This window comes from Micropterus dolomieu, linkage group LG09 (genome assembly GCF_021292245.1).
Source record: "Micropterus dolomieu isolate WLL.071019.BEF.003 ecotype Adirondacks linkage group LG09, ASM2129224v1, whole genome shotgun sequence".
Lineage (NCBI taxonomy): Eukaryota > Metazoa > Chordata > Actinopteri > Centrarchiformes > Centrarchidae > Micropterus > Micropterus dolomieu.
The window spans coordinates 7,347,478-7,366,922 of record NC_060158.1 but is presented as its reverse complement, the minus strand read 5'-3'; the positions used below and the strand labels follow the sequence as shown (position 1 = coordinate 7,366,922).

At 38.7% G+C, this 19,445-nt stretch overlaps 2 protein-coding genes across 3 annotated transcripts; both read right to left on the bottom strand.

Annotated features, from left to right (window-relative positions):
* Nucleotides 1-1,137: 1,137 nt before the first annotated feature.
* On the bottom strand, nt 1,138-4,575 carry rpl11 (ribosomal protein L11). The gene is made up of 6 exons (XM_046059705.1): nt 4,500-4,575; nt 3,684-3,834; nt 3,345-3,451; nt 2,727-2,858; nt 1,810-1,920; nt 1,138-1,221 (listed from the first exon to the last, which is right to left on the bottom strand). Exons 1-6 carry the CDS (start codon nt 4,566-4,568, stop codon nt 1,192-1,194), a joined length of 600 nt encoding a protein of 199 aa, XP_045915661.1. The 5' UTR covers nt 4,569-4,575; the 3' UTR covers nt 1,138-1,191.
* A 1,068-nt stretch (nt 4,576-5,643) lies between these two features.
* On the bottom strand, nt 5,644-17,995 carry LOC123975995 (cyclic GMP-AMP synthase). 2 transcript variants are annotated; one of them, XM_046057768.1, is made up of 9 exons: nt 17,953-17,995; nt 13,767-13,933; nt 13,398-13,621; nt 11,629-11,851; nt 11,289-11,419; nt 9,847-10,000; nt 8,087-8,186; nt 7,518-7,640; nt 5,644-6,303 (listed from the first exon to the last, which is right to left on the bottom strand). In XM_046057768.1, the coding sequence occupies exons 2-9, from the start codon at nt 13,909-13,911 to the stop codon at nt 5,913-5,915; spliced, it is 1,491 nt and encodes a 496-aa protein (XP_045913724.1). In that variant the 5' UTR covers nt 13,912-13,933; nt 17,953-17,995; the 3' UTR covers nt 5,644-5,912. The 2 variants fall into 2 exon arrangements, with proteins under 2 accessions (XP_045913724.1, XP_045913723.1); XM_046057767.1 differs by lacking the exon at nt 17,953-17,995 and having other exon boundaries at nt 13,767-14,004.
* Between the last annotated feature and the right edge of the window lie 1,450 nt (nt 17,996-19,445).

Here is a 19,445-nt window from a genome sequence, read left to right as displayed (position 1 = left end):
CTGGTGGTTTCACTGAATAAAGCCAATGTGATCAAAACATGACTCTCTGCCTTATTTTATATTTGCACGTACAGACTGAGCAGCTGGGAATTGTAGCCTGTCCACAGGAAGCAGATAGCTTCATGTGCTGCAGGAAACATCTCAACTGAGGTCAGAAATATGGTTAAAATAAAATTTACACTACATTGAGCAGTAAAACAGGATCATAAGGTTGAGAAGTGTGTGATAGATATTGGGGGGGGGGGGGGGGGGGGGGGGGGGGGGGGGGGGGGGTAATGTAAATTTGGTCCCAGATGCAGTGGTGGAACTACTTACATTGGACATCAATTTTACTAAAAGTATCAGCAGCAACATATGAAAAGTATTTGTGCAGCAAGAACGAACACTTTCACAACTGGATTACAATTGCTGATGCAATCAAGTGTAAGCAGTATTTTGATGTTAAGGCTGGTCAAGGTGGCACAGATTTTACATATTTAATGTGGAGTTGGGTCATTATATTTACTGGTGAACAAGGGATCATAGTTTATATAAAAATTGTTTAAAAAAGACAAAACCCAATGCAATCCAATAGGGCTGGCTGTTAAATGTAATGGAGTAAAAGTAAAATATTTCCCTCTTAGTGAAGTCAGTGTATAAAGTTGAAGTGACAAGTACAGTTAAATACAACTGAATAGTATTTGTGAAGAGTACTTAAGTAAATTAAATATTTTATTTCCACTTCGGCCCAAAACGTCAGGTCTCACTGTTGAGGAATGGAGACATCCCCCGCAGGTCTTGTTTTTGCCTTCTTCCCCAGAGCCAACTTTCACAGGAGACTAATAATTTCCACGTTGTGGAGTTTTTTGTTCGTGATAGTTTCTCAAAAATGCAAACCTGCTTCTTGGAACAAACAGGTCCATGATGTTTAAAAGTGAGATTATTGAATTACTGAGCAGAGTCTGTAAACAGCAGCAATTTCATCGGATTGTTCAAAACTCAGGCAAACATTGACAAAAACCGCAAGTCAAACTGACCTCTTACTACAGTCAGTCCTAATTTCTCAAGAGTTAGTTCTTTAACATTAACTGAATACACTTGTAAATGAGTACTCATGTCTGATTTTACACAACAGAAAAAAAACACACACAAGACGAGTGTATTTTTTCCCATTTTATTACTTTGATACAAACAAGATCAAAAGGTGGTCCTTTACTTGCCGGGGAGGATGATACCGTCATACTGAAAAGAAATAAGGGACAAATATTAGATAAAACATGGAGACCTGCAGGTTTAACGCAGCAGGTCAGGACCCACTGGTGCAATACTCAACCCCCAAGAATGGAGGAAATATTACAAATGTGTTAATTAGCTCTGAGGTCATTTAAATGGAAGTTTTAAAATCAGCCATCACACGAAATTGATTTAGCCACCTGGGTTAAACAGAGGTTATACTATGGGGTAGAATTATCTTTACATGTTTGATCTAACAAATTATTTTTTATATTGTTCATATAACAATGAAATCTCAGGATTTCTGGAATTCCTCCCAGGGAATCATTTAACTTTGACATCCCTTTTGATGGATGCATCACTTCTGACAGTGGTTAGTTCATAGCGAACGATGAAACCAGCCCCTTAGAACGGTTATAGCCAGTTACAGATGAGTGTTGCTCGATCTCAGATGCAGAACAGACTTTAAAAAGACTCTGAAACATTTATCTTCTGCTTCTGTTGTCTCAAATGTTGAATGTAAACTTGCACCATATTCTGGAGCGCTAGTCTACATGTTAACGTCTTAGGATGTGTGGTAACCCTGACAACACTTACTTTTTGCTGGAACCAGCGCATGGCCTCCTCTTTGCGGATGCGGTGCCTGAAACCGATGCGGCCTGTTTTCCGCTTCTTGTCAGCGATGCTGAAGCCGGGTCTGCCCAGAACCTGAACACAAGGAGGTGACAGAGCTGGTCAGAAAAGCTTAACACAGAGAAACACCGTTTCTCCATCACAAACTACAGAAGCATCAATCAGTATTTGATGTTGGTCCTCCTGACGGTCCGGTGTTGAATCTCTACAACGCAAAGTCAAACATCCATTTTACAATAATATGACAAGCCAAAAGCAGTACAACCTTAGATTTGCGAGGCTGTAATTAATATTTTAGGACTTTTATCACTTGCTAAATTTGACAAACAAATGAAAGTTAGGCAGCTCAGTTTTTCAACACTACCTTTAACTCCGACAGATCTAAGACATTGCGCACAAGAAAGTCAGTTGCTTACAGAAACAAAAGATCTGTTTATATATTTGTAAGACATTAACATGTATACTACCAGATATACAAATGTCCCTAATAATAAACTCCATCATCATGGATCAAACAACAACAAAGAGCATTTAACTGACTTCCTGTTAACCACCTACTGAAGACAAAAATGTAAACTAAATATCAAATTTAACCATTCACACCAAAACATGCTGCATCTTAGCTGTGAACCTAAAATCCTGTCACTTTACATAAAACCTCAAAGAGAGATTTAGACATTTTAAAATTGTACTGCTAAACAGATGTCTTTTTTTTTTTTTTTTTTTTTTTTACTTAAAACAGACAAATACTCAGCCACAAAAACACTTCTTAAATATTGGTATGAATTTCACCACATGCGCCCACATTTTTTTTTTTTTTTTTTTTAATTAACTGCCCAAACCCTCATCGCCTCCAACCAGCTACATTTAAAGACACATACCACGTAGAAGTCCAGTCCGTAGATGCCAATGCTGGGGTCGTATTTGATACCCAGATCGATGTGCTCCTGGATACCGAAGCCGAAGTTTCCGGTATCTGAGAAGTTGTTCTTTCTCAACTCGTACTCACGCACCTGGAAGCAGAAGCAGCAGAGAGAAGTCTCTTTAGGCACAAAACAGTTTGTTCATAACAATATAGTTGATAAATATTAAGTTAAACCTTCGTACAACAGAACAATGTATTCAGACGTGACTATTTGGTGTCCACATGCATTTTGTTTTTGGAAAGTTTAACACAAAACTTGTGAACAGTTCTCGCAAGCTTTGGGTATGCATGGTAACATTTTCTTTGTTCAATATCATGTCCTTTCCTGCAATTTATAATCTAAATTTAAGAATCTGAGCTGGCCTGGAAATATTTCCTGACATACGGTATTTTCTTTGACTTTAAAATACTGAATAATTCAAATTATAACAATCTGAGAAACAAGCATCACTCTTTGGATAAACCACCGCAGACATCTGTAACCTGTCTGACAGGTTTAAAGAGTAACAAGACAAAAGCAGTTGGGAACCACTGAACCAGGAAGAAACTGAGAAAGCCATCAAGACTTTCTGACCTTGAGTCCTTTCTCCAGGATCTCCTCTGCTTTGGCTCCACGGACGGTACAATGGACAGCAATCTTTTCATTTCTGCGGATACCGAAGGATCGCACGGTGTAGCGGGCTGTGGGAGGAGGAAAGAAGCTAAATTAAAAAAAATACAGTGATGCTGTGATAAGACACCAGTGTTATACCTATAAACCAGATTTAGTCTAAGCAAGTCATAACAACTTCATCAAGCCACTTCTGCTTTAGTGTGACTGATGTTGGACACTAGTGTAGTTCACTTCTACAAATGCTTAGCTAAACCTGGTCCTACCTAAAGGTCTTCCCTTCACACACAAACAAACACTTACCCTTGGAGAAGACGGGGGTCTGCCCGGTGAGCTGCTCCAGCACCTTGGCAGCACGAGTCAGTCTGTCTCCGCTCTCACCGACACAGATGTTCAGGCAGAGCTTGCGGATGCGAAGCTCTCTCATGGGGTTCTCCTTCTTCTCACCCTGGTCCTGGAGACCACAAAATAATTTAAATTAAAAAAAAGGTTAGTTTTTCACTACAAGGACTCGACAGCCCCAAATCATCAACTCAGTACATCACACACAGAAGACCAGACTACTAAGAAGTTCTGACACCTTGTCAACTGCTGCTGCCATGTTGAGTTTACCTACTAGCGTTAGCCTGCTAGCATAGGCAAGATAAGACAAGCTTTCAAAAACAGTAGCCACACCTGGAGTTTACAGTCCAATATTAATTATTAGCGCTACATCGTTGAGTCTTGACACTTGTGTCCTGTCTCAACATCAAACTACCAACAGCCTTAGACGGTCACATGCCGGCCGGAGGACATGTCCGTACATATCCCCGCTGTTCCTGCTGTTAGCGGTGTCACATACGTGTCCCGAACTCAAATAAGAACTTATAGACAAGTAAGAACAAGCTCGTATAAAAAGGCAGATACACGCATACTGTCTGGCCGCAGTGTCATCACACAACTGCAACATCGTCTTGAACGAAACTTTAACTACATGTACAGGCAGGACGGCATCTTCCAGGAGCTAGCCTGTTAGCATCACTCGGTTTCTTAGTTTAACAGTCTTCTGTCACATTTATCGATAAAATACGACTCAACATTAATCATCCATAATGTAATGTACGTTTCTGTGCATCGAACATTAGTTAAGATGACGCTACAGCTCCGATGATTGTGGATTTCAACGCCAACTTCACATTTGATCGCCATCGTATAATGTGAGACAGTACTCACCGCCATGTTGGATCACTAGAAGAGGACGTTACGTTTCCGGCGACAGACTTTTATAGTCGTGTGTTCGTCGCAAATGAGCTCGGAGAAACATCGCAGGGTAACGCGGGAGTTCCTTTTTACTACTAAAAGCGAAAATGTTAGCGTAAAAAAACAACAAAATTTGTTTTATCGTCTTTCGTCTATTTCCATTATTAGTTGACAAATCGTTGCACATATTTGTTGTTGATCGTTATTCTTTGTTGCTGTATATTTTTGTCAGTTTATATATTTATATGTACACAATATTCTCTTCCGTTGCGTTACTTCAGCACAGCACAGACCCAGAATAATGCACATGTATATATCTGCAACGTTGTTCTTCTATTACATATTTATATATTTCTACATTTATTTATGTAGACTGTATGTTTGTCCATGTGTAGCACCTTATCACCACAGCAAATTCCTCCTAGGTGTAAAACACTACTTGACAATAAAGCTCCTTCTGATTCTGATCAATTGATCAAGAGTAAATTAATCAGTAACCATTTTGATAGGCTAATCAAAAAAATTATTTCCCATTGGCTGAACATTCCCACCAGTTTAAGATCCCTAAATATGAAGATTTGATACTTGATACTAATAGTAAATGTTGTAATCTTTATAATCTTGATGTCGGACAAAACAAGCTATTTGAAAATGTCCCCTGAGTTTTCTATTGTAAAAGAAAATAATCATGAAATTAATAGTTAACAAAAACAATCCTCTTCATATGTTTTTCAGTGTAGCCTTTATGCTTTTGCCACAGACATATGTCCTTTAACACCTTTGCCACAGACATATGTAAAACATAAAACATTAAATTAGGTAATTCTATTCATATATTAATTTACAAATAAAGATACAGAACTACAAATGACCCCAAAACATTTTACATTAAAACAAAAGGTGACTTTAATTTAAGAAAATACACAAAAAGGAATGAAAGAATAGATAAACTAAATATGTGACAAAACACAATGTTGTGGATGGATTATCTCGGCAAAGGAGAAGTGCTCATGTTTGACAGATTTGTGAACAATATTTGAGAGAAACAGGCCTTTTGTGTACATAGAGAAAGTCTGAGATTTTTGAGTTCAGCTCATGATGAATGCGGGCAAAAACAGTGTTGTGTTTATTATTTTGTTCAGTATATGTCTCCTTCAGTGTCACTATTGATTAAGTAAATGAGGGAAATTGATGAGCCAAACACTCTTCATTACTGGTTTTCACCTAATTTAAATACTTTGTGAAAACAGTGTAACATTTAATATGTTCATTGTGGATCCTCTTCCCCATCACTTATATACGATATAGGACACAAACCAAACCTACAGCAAACATTACAGCCAGTTTCTTCATAAATGCAGAGTCTAGAGTAGAAACTACAGACAATAAGAACGAGTTATCTGAGGATATCTCAGTGGAGATATCTGCTAAAGGAGTCATTAGTCTCAGGGGTGGGACTGGAGCTGGGGGCTTCAGCAGGGGCAGGCCCTCCCTCCTCTGCTCCATTAGGGCGTTGGTGAGGAAAGCCAGCGCCTTGCGGGGGAAGATGGTCGGGGAGAAGAGGTTGCAGTTGGGGACGAAGAAGTGAGGAAGCTCGCCACTGCGAGTGTGGTCCTCCAGAGCCCCGAGGAGGTGCAGGAAGCAGGCAGGAAGCTGCTGACGGGCCCACATTGAGTCACTGAACCTAACAAACGAGACGCAGGAGAAGGAAGACCTCAGATAAATAGAAAAACTGAAATTATGAGACTGACAGATTTTTACAACCCTACTACCCTATAACAACACTACTACTAGCCCTACCTCTGTTAAATAGGGCCACAACTGGTGACTATTTCTATTGTTCGATTCTATCTAATCTGTTGATTCTTTTTTTGATTAATTGATACATTTTTAAGTCTTTCAAAACACATTTTCTCAAAGCCCAGTCGGAGGCCGACCATTAGTCCAAAACTAGCATGAAAAGCCACAAATCTTCATATTAAAAGGAGCTTGTACCAAATTTTTCTTCATCTTTGCTTGATAAATGACTTAAATGATTCAACAATAATCAAAATTGGTGTGAATTAATTTTCTGTTGATAGACTGATCAATTAATTGACTTATTGTTTCAGCAATGTAGTTAATCTCACTGTGCTTATATATGTATTTTTAGGGCTGCAACCAAGCGGGAAGCTTACGGTCTACAATATGAAGCCGATGCGGAAGTCCCTGAAACCTGGTTTCTATTGAAAATCCAGCAGGGGCGACTCTTCTGGTTGCAAAAAGAAGTCTGGCTCCATTAGAAATAATGGGAAAATGATCCTGCTTCTCAGCTGAATAATTACCTCAGTAAACACTTTACTGATGAGTTTATGGTCAGTCGCTAGTTTCAAGTCTTCTTCAATAAAAAATGATGTTCATTTAGTAAATTATGGTCCCATTTATTTAAAAATAGACCACAAAGCAGAGTGTGTTTCAGGGCGGGATTATCTATGATTGACAAGTCGTTACCATGGCGACCTGTCAATCAGGCTAGAGCCGACTCGTACCCTCGGCGCTGTGTAAATTTAACCGGCGCCGCTGAAAAAGCTTATTAGGAGTCGGCTGTTCACTTTTTCTGGTGTGTACATTTAGTTTTAAGAATGTTGTTCGCTAGACAAAGTTATCAGCCCTGTTAAAATGACAGTTGACGTGAGTTACACTTGCACTTAGCTAAGCAAGCTAGTTGAATCTGATGACAAACATTAAATAAGCAACTGTTTGTGATGACAACTACAAATATTAGCACCAGGACACTACGATTAAAGTTACTGCTGCAACAACAGCTACTTATACTACTTCTACAACAACTAACTACCGGTTCCATTCTTACTGTGATAATATTGACATATTGATGATAACAAAGATGTTAAAGAGTACCTGATGGACAGGGTGTGGAGGAAGGCGGTTTTCCCGTGGTACGAGCAGAGGTTATCCAGCTCTTTGGGAAAACGTTGTTTCAGGCCCTCAATCACAGACTTGAGGAGCATTAAGCACTGCTTACTGTCAGAGAGGACAAGAAATCATTTGTTATAAAATCTTTTTATTCCAAATTAATGTCTTTTTTAAAATCATCTTCTTTAAGTTAATGTGTACTCTAAATGCAATTATTACTATGTTCTTTTAAAAGACTTTGTACGATATCACCTGTAATAAGGCATCTTTCTTAAAGAATTAATATAAACAGTAAAACAATTGTTTTATTAATGATTCACATATAATTTACTAATTATTTTTATACATCAGTTATAAACCATTAATAAGAACAAATCTGAAGTTGCCAGGTTTTTAAAGATATGGTCTGTTGCTAATAATGCAGTTTGTCACGTTGGTAATCCATAAATAAACGTTCTAATATATAAACATTAAAATAATCAGCTAATTAAATTATTAGAATAACAAAGAGCTTCATGGCTGGGAGGATGTGAGAATAAAGTGAAAAGTCTCACCGGCAGCATTTGGTGGCATTGCTCTCACAGCAGGTTTTCTTGTTGCCGTGGCTTGTGATGATTTTCTTCTCAATGTGAGAGAAAGAAATCCTCCAACTCTCTGTTACAGAAAGACAAAACAACCAAAGGGGACAACATTACACCCACACAAACACACTGTTTAAAAAATAAATCCCACTTAAAGATTCAGTGTGTACATTTTAATGGCATCTAACTCATTCATGTGCTCTTAAGTTGGAATGTGGAATCAACATGAACGCTACTACAAACACGTGTTGGGTTAGCATTATCAGAGCATATAAACAACACGCAGACATCTATGATATCTTATATTAATTTAATTTCTAAATCCAACAACAAAAGGCTGTGAAACCTGTCAACATATCGTCTTTATAAATTCTAGACTACCCCAAAGTTTTTATTATTTGTGTCTGCTTACATCTTTGTATATTGTTCTTTATATTTCTTTATGTCACATTTACACATTATTCCTCTTTTTTAATAAAGATTTAAGGAGGAAAAAAATATCTGATTATTACGACACCACATGAATGCACCATCAATCACCGATCACCCCTCCAAGCGCGCAGAAGAAGCTATGGTGGCCGAAACGCTCTGTCGGCTCTTGTGCTAAATGATACGTGTGTGTCCAAATTTCTTACTTCTAAAAAACAGACGACAACTACTACTACTTATACTACTAATACTATTACCTCTTCTTTTTGTAGAGCAGTTTGTCTGTTCGGGCTACTGTAGAAACATGGTGGCGCAACATGGCAACGTCAAAGTAAGGGGACCCGCGGTGTATGTAGATAAAAATGTCTTAGTCTAAGGTAATAAAAACAAAACTGTTCATTATGTAAGGTATTATATTGCATTTTTGTCAACATATCCTTAACCTTAGCTATTCAAATCAGGAAAACCGTGATGGAAACACAAGCAAAGCGTGTTATGTACATATGTGGAGCTGTTGAAACGATCATTCTGCCTCTAACGGTGTGGATGAGGGCTGAGGTGGAGATGGGCAGTGAGGGAAGATGCACTCAGATCCTTTACTTGAGTAAAAGTGAAAAAAACATCCATCACAAGTAAAAGTCCTGCAAGTAAAATTCTACTTAAGTAAAAGTAAATTAACAATATTAACAGATACATTTACTTAAGTAAAAATACTTGTTTGGCAGAAAACCATCCCCTTTAACTTATATAATAAATTAATGTATTAATACTGATACTACTGAAGCAGCTGCTCGAGGTGGAGCTAGTTTTAACCACTTTAAATACAGTTAGCTAGTTTAGTCCAGTGGTTCCCAACCTAGGGGTTGGGACACTCCAAAGGGTCACCAGATTATTTTTTATTCTTTTTCCAGTTTAACTTTTTAACCACTTCATCTTGTTATACAACATTCTACCTCGTACATTGTGTAATCTTTAACAATGTGTTGCGTTTTATAAAATGATGTTATTTTTTATTTATTTTGATCTGAAAAGTAATTAGTAATAGTAATTAGTAATGAAAGGAGAATAAAATTAAAAACCCTCAAGTAAAGTACAAATAACTTAAAATTGGTAATTAAGTACAGTACTTCAGTAAGTGTACCACCACTGCCTAAGGCCCTAAATCACTGTTTCTACTAACTTGAAGTCAGTCAGAAAGTTTGCATTTGCATCTGAGCAAAATCATCTACATATAAACTTCTTGATTTTTTTGTTGCTGTCTTTGTTGTTTACACACAACAACAACAGACGGAAATCTCTCTCACCTTTGGCGTCCTCGCTGAGATTTCGTCCTTTGAGCCTCTTTGGCACAAAGAAGCAGGGTAAACTTTTGATTTCTTGGCGGGCTTTCTTTCCCAACCAGTTGTCCACATCTGGTCCGTTACGGAGTGCGAGCGGCCAGCCCTGAGAGGGGTGAACCTAAACACAGGAACAAGGACAAATGATATATATATATATATATATATACACACACACACACACACACATACACACACAGTACTGTGCAAAAGTAGGCCGGTTACTAGTTATTTTACATGTGAAGTTGTCACGATTCTGTCCTGAGTTCCCTGTGTGCTATATTTTGATTGTTGTTTCTATGTTTCTGGGTTTTGGTTTTTGATTCTAAGGTTGGTTTTCTGGTATCTGCATTATAGTCCTGTCATCTGTACTGTTGAGTTTAGTTCTCTAGTTATTTAGTCTGTGTTTTGGTTCGATATATTTGTTCCTAGTCCTGTGCCTTAGTTCTTGTCTTAGTATTTACTTCTAGTTCTTTGTCTGCATTATTTTAGTTTAGTCTGCTCTGTATTCTGTGTTGTAGTTCTGTGTTCTCGTTTAGGTTTTGTCTGTTATGGTTGGTGTTTGTTTACATGGGTTTCTGTTATTGTCTGGAGTTAGATTCTTGTCTGGTATTTTGTAACATCTGTTCTGTCTGTTCCCCTAGTAATCTGCCGGTCTCTCTGTTTTCCCCTGCTGTGTCTCTGCCTGCCTGCCTGCCTCGTCAGTCCTGATTCCTCTCACCTGTGTTTCTCCCGCCTGCTCGTTAGTCCCTGGTGTTAAGTGTTTGTTGTTTCTGTTCAGTCTCTGTTTGGTCATTGCAGTGTATTGTAGTGTGTAGCCTGCCTAACGCTGTCTCGTTGCGTTTTCCTGTTTCCCGGTGTTTTGTGGATTTTGTATTTTTCTTGTGGATCACTTTATTTTGGATTTTGTACTCAGCCACTCTGAAGTAAGTGGGCTTGCCTTCTGTTGGTCAAATAAACCGTTTTTGAACTTGACCCGCTCAGTGTCCTGCGTTTGGGTCCTCCTACCTGCTCTTTCCTACAAACCTGTGACAGAAGTGTAAAATATGAGGCATTGTTACAGATTAAACAACCAAAGAGTGTAAAAGTACTTGATACAACTACACTGATAATCCAATAATGCACTGTATCAAGTCTGTAAAATTACTAGTAAATGTAGCCGTAAAACTGAAGTGACTTGTTAAAGAAAACAAAGATATTGAAATATTTGGAAAACAAGTTCTTCATTAGCTGTTCAGGTATATACAGTAATATAAATAATGTTTTTTTGTTTTTTCCCACCTCTAATCTCCTGATTCATACAAAAATTTTAAGTTTGTTTTCATCATTAGCCTATCTTTAATCCAAGAACTATGGATGATTTTATTTCTCCAGCTCGATATTAAAACATTTACAGATAAAAGGATCACCTCCAGAGCAGGAACCACGTCCACAGAGATCAGCTCGTCACCGTTCTTTTCAGTTGGAAACAGAGACAAAGTCACAGCCGGCGAGTTTGGACGCTTCCTGTTCACCTCCCAGCGATAGCTTTCATCAGGCACTGGAAACAAGGAAAAGTGAAAAAAGGCAATAAGTAGTTCGACTCTGTGGTTCCAAGAGTGTGATGGAGACAGTGAAGAAAGTGAAGTCCTGTTATCTCCAACTGTACTGATTCTGACACAAACAGTAACAACAGAAAGCAGAAGGAGAAACCAGATAACTGGCACAAACTAATAAGAACAGATGAGAGAGGAAAGGTGGTGATCAGACCTTGGTAGTGCTTAAGGAACTTGCGGACCAGGCGGTGCATCTCACTCAAGATCTTGCTTGATGAGAGCGTGCGCTTGTTCTCCAAAAAAAAGGCTTGTATGGGGCTCCGAGTGGGACGGGTAAAATCGAGCCGGTAGAATAGCCCGCCATCGAGCTCCATCATGTTGAGGCGTGAAGGAGCCTGGAGCTTCAGCATCATGTCAAACTCATCGGCGGCGTTGATCTGAGGAGTATGGACATCCAACAACACACAGAGAGAGCGGCGTTGCTTCTTTGTCTAGTGCATGTTTACTTTCTCTCTCTGAACCTAGCCGCTAGGAGGGACTGCACAATCCCTCTCAAAAAAACACACTACATTTAGCCAGGCCATCTTTTCATTCACAGTACCACCATCAGTTAGAGAGTCGCCATCCTATTACTCATCTAAGAGTAATGTTAGGAGATGGCTTATTGAAAACAAACTGACGCTGGTCCCATCCACCAACATCATTTTATCTGATCATCTTGTTTAATCGATTATTTTATTTTTTGTGTAATTTTTAACTTTTGTATAATGTATTTTGCTGTATTATAATAGTTTACTACTTTAGGATGCCCAATGACATCTGGCAAGGGGACTGCCGATGAAAACTAGCCGGTGCATTTACATGTGCTTTGAATGTTGATCAATGTACATTGTCCCTTTTCAAATAAACAAACATTACATCAACAAGAACCTGAGATGCATTGACATGTACTTCACAAGAGGAAAACATGAAAACAGAAGTTGTTGACAACATGGTGCCATGGATTAAAGTACAAGTGTGGTTATTGCACATTGCAACCATTCAGTAATTCCATATCTAGTAACACTCTACGCCTTTGAAAATAAAGCCTCTGTGGCATTTTGTTACACAGGTTGTCAACATGTGTCTTCGAGCAAGGAAAGCTGTCAACTTGGACACCTTAAATATTTGTATGAGTGCACCTGAGTTCCTGGTTTTTAATTACCTTTACATTTATTCATTTAGCTGACGCTTTTCTTTTTTTTTTTAAAAGCGACTTACAGTTGCTATGTATGTCAGAGGTCGCAAGCAAATGGAGCAACAAGGGTTAAGTGTCTTGCTCAGGGACACATTGTCGGTGTCACAGCGGAATTGAACCCGGGTCTCTCACACCAAAGGCATGTGTGTTTTAATGACCACTGGCCATGGTTGAAGACTATCTCCTGTGGGGTTTTTTTGATGTTCAAAATGAGATTGATTGTATTACACCGTGGTCTACCTTGTCTTGGTACACAGAGTCCATATCTTTATGCAAAAGGCTTAGGATCGCAGTATCATCAGCAAATTTCATAACACACTGTCAAAAAACTGTTAATTAAATTATATGTTTTAACACTGAGGTCATAGTTAGTGGTGGTATTTACTGGGCTGCATTATAATAGGTGTTTCAGTAATTTTGCTCCCCCTCATGTATGTAAAATGGGAAGGACTTAATATAATGTCATCCAGTGCAACACTACCTTTAACTGTGAATATACACATTTCTGACAATAAATAACAATAACTGAACATTATAAACCATGTAAAGGCAGAATTTACGGCTGAGCTGTTGTATTGAATTCCAATAGATTGTACCAGTGTACCTAATAAAGCGGCCACTTGATGTTTAAATCTTTGTAATAAATCCTTTGTCTTTCCGCAAAATCTGATCTAAAGAGTCACAGAATACAAATCTTTGGCCGTACTGTTGCCTTTTGAGATTGTGAGTGGTTGTCATGACCTCACCTTAACTTTCTCAAAGTAGCTGCCGCTGGTGACGAAGTCAGCTGTCTGGAAGAAAGGCTGATCACAGCTCCTCAGGAATTTCAGCAGGTTCTCTCGGAAATCGTTGACCACCTCTGCAGCCCAGCGGCGGTCCGTCTGTCGGATCTTGAGGTCTTTAGCATTGCGTATGATCCTGTTGGCCAGCTCTGGGGAGACCCACTCCTCAATCACTTTGGATCCCTCCTCTGCAATGTGACACAGACAAGGACGCCACAAGGAAGCAGTTTGAGACATTACAGAGGACAGCATATAACAACGCCTCCAAATCTCCAACAAAATGCAACATTTATACACTATGAATTGTAAAAAATATTTCAACTGCAGCATCACCTGCTTGTTGTTGCTTAACCTTCTGCCTCTGTTTTGCTGGTTTGAGGCCTGGAGGACTCAACTTTTCTCTGACGTCGACCTCACACTGCTTTGCTTCAATCGGAATGCCCTTTCTGAGTTTCTCATCTCTGTTCTGTCTGTCCATAATTCACTCGTCTCAGCCGTAACTGTGTACAAAGAACCAGTGGTGGAATTTAACTAAGCCCATTTATCCAAGAACCATACTTAGTATAGAATACATTTGAGATACCTGTGGTTGTAACACAGTTAAGTTGCAATCATAGGTTGTAACACGGCCAGTTTTCCCAATCAGGAACAAGTAATGTATTGTCTGATTCACTATGCACATGCTCTGTTTCTTCCTTATTCCACATGTGAAAAAGTAGCACTCTGTGGCAGCACAGCCACGTTTAGATGGGAAAAAATAAATTTGAGGTAACAAAGTTTTTATTTTTCTTCATTTATTTTTGTTATAGCATTACCTGATTTGTAGTTAAACTCATCAAACTTAAATCATGTTCATTGTGTGTCTGTGTAGAGATCTTTATAGCAAGTTGTTAGTGCTAGTGTGTTAGGAGTTTGGGTTGTGTTCTGTTTTCATAGGTTTGGTTGTGGGTTGTGTTTCTGTAAGTTTATTTGATCTTGTCATGATTTGGGGTTTTGTGTTTCTTCTTTGTAGCCTTGTTTATTCTTTTGTTCATTTGCATGTTTAGCTCAATTAGTACCTGTCTTGTCTCGTATCTTAGTTTTAGTCCTGCATTTTAGTTCTGTGTCTTAGTTCATGTCTTTGTATTTATTCCTGGTTTTGTGTTTGTATTATTTTGGTCTTGTCTGCTTTGTGTTCTGTCAGTTTCCCTGTTAGGTTGTAGTTTATTTGTATTATTAGTTTACCGGTCTGTTTGCCTTGCTGTTTCACTTAGTCCTGTTTCTGTCCTGAGTCTGCTGTGCCTAATTAGTTCCTCATGTCGTTCACCTGTGCACTCCCTCCCTGCTCGTTTGCCTGTGTATTTAAGCCTTTAGTTCTGTTCAGTCATTGTTGCCTCCTCGTCTAATCTTGCGTGTTCTGCCGTGCTGTTATATTTTGGATTATTACTCTGCCTGTTTGGATTCTGCTTTGTATAGACTCTTGAAAATGTTGAGTCATATTTATGTTTGTTGTATTTAAATGTTTTCTCCAGGAGAGCCATTTTTCTAACTCCACTATGACAATGCAAGACAAACAAGCACAAACACTAATATTCAATTGGTACTGTTGTGTATAATTTTTAGAGCATTATAGCGTAAGTTTTTATTAATAATTTTTAGAGTGATGGCGGTCTACATTCTCATCATTTAATGTGTTATTTTTATCTTAATTATAGTATAAAGTTAGGATCACAGTGTTAGAACTCTATAGCTCTGTGTGTGTGTGTATGTAAGCAAGCACGTGAGCTTTGGCAAAGGTAGAGGCAGACACACAGCACCAAAAACACCAGCAAAGGAAAATGTAGAAGCAGATTTTGTGAAACAAAACATACATCAATATCGTCCATCACAGTAAGAATTTCCTGTTTCTAGCACAGAGCACAAACACCAGCTTATTCCACAAAGTCAGATTATGGTTGAAATAATATGATCAGCAGAGGTCATGCCTAGGACACAGAGAGAGGGAGCAGTGCAGTCAAAAACAATCATAGTTAAATAAAAATCCAAAGGTTGGAAAGCAATGAGAAAAGAGAGACATCCAAAACAGTGAAATAAAAGTGATACAAATCCACCAAAAGCTGAAAGGATGGAAAGCGGTGGTCGTGGTGGCAGCTGAGGCACGCACAAATGTGGGACTTATCCAGATCAGCAGAAAAGAGAGCCAAGACAGTATGTGATGCCAAGAAACAGAGCAATAAAAGGAAGTCCAACAGGAGGTGAAAGTTGTTACATGGTTTTCATGTCGACTCGGGTCGCTGTTCTGGTAACAGAATGGGGCTCTGTTCTGCATCGATCTCTGACACACTCCGGTGAAACTTTTGTACTGTAAGGGCCCAATTTACTAACATCCCGAATAAAGAGTGCTAAATTGCGTGTGCATTCTAAAATATTGTACGTGCAATTTTATGACCTGTTACGGGTGATTTACTAAGAATTATTGCGTAGATGACATCAGGAGCAAACACAATGGAGGTGGGAGTATTTAAATTAGGGTTTTGCGTGTTTTAATGGTTTCCGCCATGGAGAGTCAGGGGGGAAAGCAGCCACAGCGTAAAAACTTTGGTTTGTTTCTTTCAGTGCGTCCCGAGTATTTGGAAATCGGATGTACCGGCCCATCCTTCCTGAGATTGCTTTGGGAAACCCAAGCAGAAACAGCTATAGTATGCTGGAATGACCCAGACGCGAGAAATGCCAGAAGATCGTGCTTCATCCAGCCACATGGAACAATCGCCGACCGTCCGCACCGTGCCCGGTCGCTCCGAGATCTCCTGTCCCGAGCCCTATCCGATACCTACAATTGGTTGTGTTGCTGCGCATGCGTACCCCCCACAAGCACGGTCTATTTCTACGCCCATAAATATGTGCAACCTTGCGGTTGGGCAGGCCGTCGAGACAGTGGCTGATCGTCAGCAATACAAAAACAAAAATCAGTGTTAGTCTATCAGAATACATTACCTTGATATCTTAAATAAAGATGGCAAGATATAGTATTTCATTCCCATCTCCTTACAGTGAGTAGTGGTGATTCTGTAGTGGGAACATTATTTGATAGGGGATAGTCTTAATCAGAATACGCTACCCCTGAAATGATGTTATAATTTAATAAAAAAAAAAGAAGATGTCATAATACTGTGACAGTTATAACTTTATGGGACTGGAAAAGGGAACACATAAGGTAGCATTTTTCATAGGGCAGAGCGGCTCGATAGACTTTATCGATCTGCGCTACGGTAGCATTTTTCGACAAGGCAGCATATATCGTCAGAACACCGGCGCGCTGTGAACAGTTGCTGATCGTTCCCTCTGGCTGGATGAATTTTACGCGTGATCCGTGCTCTACTGCAGCTGGGGGCTCTCCGCAGCGCCACGCAACTTTCTAAACTCTTCCATCTCACGGAGAAAAGAAATCAGGTCGAAACGAAATTTGCTTTGTTGGCAGGAATGTTAATAGAACAGTATGGCCAAAGCTAAAGGAAAATACAAAAAATATTCCTTTTCTATTCATATAGCCTAGTTCATCAAACGTCCTCTCGAGCGTATTAAATACAGAGGCTGTTGCACTCACATGAAATTGCGTTTAGGCTTGGTAGATCACATTGCGAGTAGTTAATAAATATATTTGCATGTTACGCCCCAAATTGCATATTCATTAAGGCAAAAGTACTACGTCACTCCGCGTGCACACCGTTAGTTAGTTGGTAGATTAGCTTACGTGTTCATTTGCTGGTGATATCAAGTTTGCACACGTTTTTACTCAGGCAAACAGTTTGTAAATGAGGACATAAGTGGAGTCTATTTTTGCTGATAATGAAAATGTTGGTAAAAGTTCAAGCTTTCTTATCTCACCTTACACGACAGTACTCATTTGCATTTTTTGTAAAGTGTGAATAAAACGATTTCAACATCATGTTTTTCTCATATTCCTTATTACATTTCACCCCAGAGTGTGTTACAAGTGACCCAGAGTATAGGGTGGATTGTAACATTTTACTTCTTGTTTTTGTTAATAAACCAGTCATTCTGTCAGTGTTGAGATAACACTTACCCCATTTAATAGCAGACACATGGAACTAATCTGGATCACATTTTGAACTCACTGGCTTAAAAGATCTCAGAGATACAGAAAGAAATGTCAAGAATTTTAGTGGAAATAGTGGGAAATATTGTTGTTTTTACTTTTACTTACATATAATTACAGCTGATAAGTTGATCAATACGTTTGTTGCCAGAAAATTAATTGCCAACTATTTTGATAATTGTTGATGTCATTTTTCATGTAAAAACATTTCATAGTTCCGGCTTCTCAAGTTTCCTTTTAATTAAACTAGCATGGCAGTAGACTCATTGTGTCATTTTAAAGCATTTTAAATGCATCTGAAAGCAGAATGGCGTTGCTACTAAGAGCAAACATCTGTGCCCCAGGGCCCAATGTCTACCGTCTGGACAGATAGATAGATAGATAGATAGATAGATAGATAGATATTTCAGTAGTTTATCTCACCTGTGTTTGTGAAGAGTCTGTTGCAAACGGAAATGGTTTCTTTCCAGCTCCATCCAGTATCTGTACTTTCACTTTCCATTTCCATGAAATGTAATCTGAGGATTACGCCTTCCCCCACCTCCTCATCAATGGATGTCTGTCTGGATTCAATTTCACTCACCGATGATGCCAATTGCACAGTCCCACTCACTAATGAATAATGCTCTTTGTGTGTCATTATAACAAGACACACCATGTAAATTCATCTTTTGTACCTGAACTGAATTACAAGTTTTCCATTTATGAGAACACCTTGTAGTGACGAAACAAATTCACAAACAGGCATGTAAATCATCAGTCAAACACCCACACAGTGACACAATAGCACAAAACAAACTACACAAACAAGACAAGACACAATGCGACACAGCAGTATTTTAAACACACCAATTTAGAAAAATTAAATGCAAGGGTAATTGTATACAGAGCAAAACAAATAAAATTTGTTCTCAGTTGTCAAGATTTAGACGAGACTTCATGAAGAAATTAGCTTAAGTAACATTGCACTCCACCAAAGCTACAAAAAACAGCAGAGCGCATTTTGTACTTAATCAGCAATCAGGATTGATAATGTCTAACCTCTTTGATTAGTTATTAGACATTTCTTATTTTCTTTCTGTAGATTAAAATTTATCAAGCTGATTTAAGTTGTTTACATGTCATCATAAAGACATATTTTTGTGATGTAGGCTACATGTCTGTTTGAGAACTTGTTATGTCACCTTAAGATGTTCTCATAAATGGAAACTTATGTAGCTGCACGCCTGGATTGCAAAACAAATATGATGTGATGCAACTTAAAATCTCTTGAAAAACGGTGAGGCAAGTACAAAACCACAACCCAACCCCAGACAAAGGACAGCTCAGATATATATTTCCCGTAATTTAGGTAAAAAAATTAAACTTTCATCTATTCTAGATTCATTACACATAAAGTGAAACATTTCAGGCTTTTTCTTTGTTTTAATCTTGATGATTTCAGCTCACAGCTCATGGAAATCTAAAGTCCATATCTCAAAATATTAGAATAAAGAATTAAATGTTGACAGGAGAATAACCTTTGATCTCTGAGGTTCAGTACACACAACCACAATCATGGAGAAGAGTTCTGACTTGACAGTTGACCAGAAGACACTCACTGCCACCGTCCACAAGGAGGGTAAGTCACATAAGGTCATGCTGGATCAAAGCACATTCATGAAATGTCCGGGAATATATAACCGTAGGTTATTTGAGGTTATTATTATTATTTTTTTAATCTGAACTCATTACTACACATAAACACAATCCCAGGTTTCTGTTTAAGACTGTGGATCAGCTGGTAAACCCAACCCCTCCTTGTGCCTCAGCTGGAAGTAATGATGACTGTGAATTGTTTTTATCTTATTTTACCAATAAGGTGGTGTCAATCAGAGCCTCTATTACCCCCACGGCCTCTTACTCAGAGGTTGTCT

Bases quoted from the DNA above. Each gene is read 5' to 3' on its own strand.
- LOC123975995 (XM_046057768.1), bottom strand. From the start codon at position 13,911: ATGGACAGACAGAACAGAGATGAGAAACTCAGAAAGGGCATTCCGATT. The intron at 11,852-13,397 runs GTGAGGTCATGA...CATACTCCTCAG, and splicing joins GCTACTTTGAGAAAGTTAAG to ATCAACGCCGCCGATGAGTT. The intron at 10,001-11,288 runs GTGATCCTTTTA...TCCTGTGTTTAG, and splicing joins ACGTGGTTCCTGCTCTGGAG to GTTCACCCCTCTCAGGGCTG.
- rpl11 (XM_046059705.1), bottom strand. From the start codon at position 4,568: ATGGCGATCAAATGTGAAGTTGGCGTTGAAATCCACAATCATCGGAGC. The intron at 2,859-3,344 runs GTCAGAAAGTCT...TTCTGCTTCCAG, and splicing joins TCCTGGAGAAAGGACTCAAG to GTGCGTGAGTACGAGTTGAG. The intron at 1,222-1,809 runs GTAAGTGTTGTC...ATTTCTTTTCAG, and splicing joins TGCGCTGGTTCCAGCAAAAA to TATGACGGTATCATCCTCCC.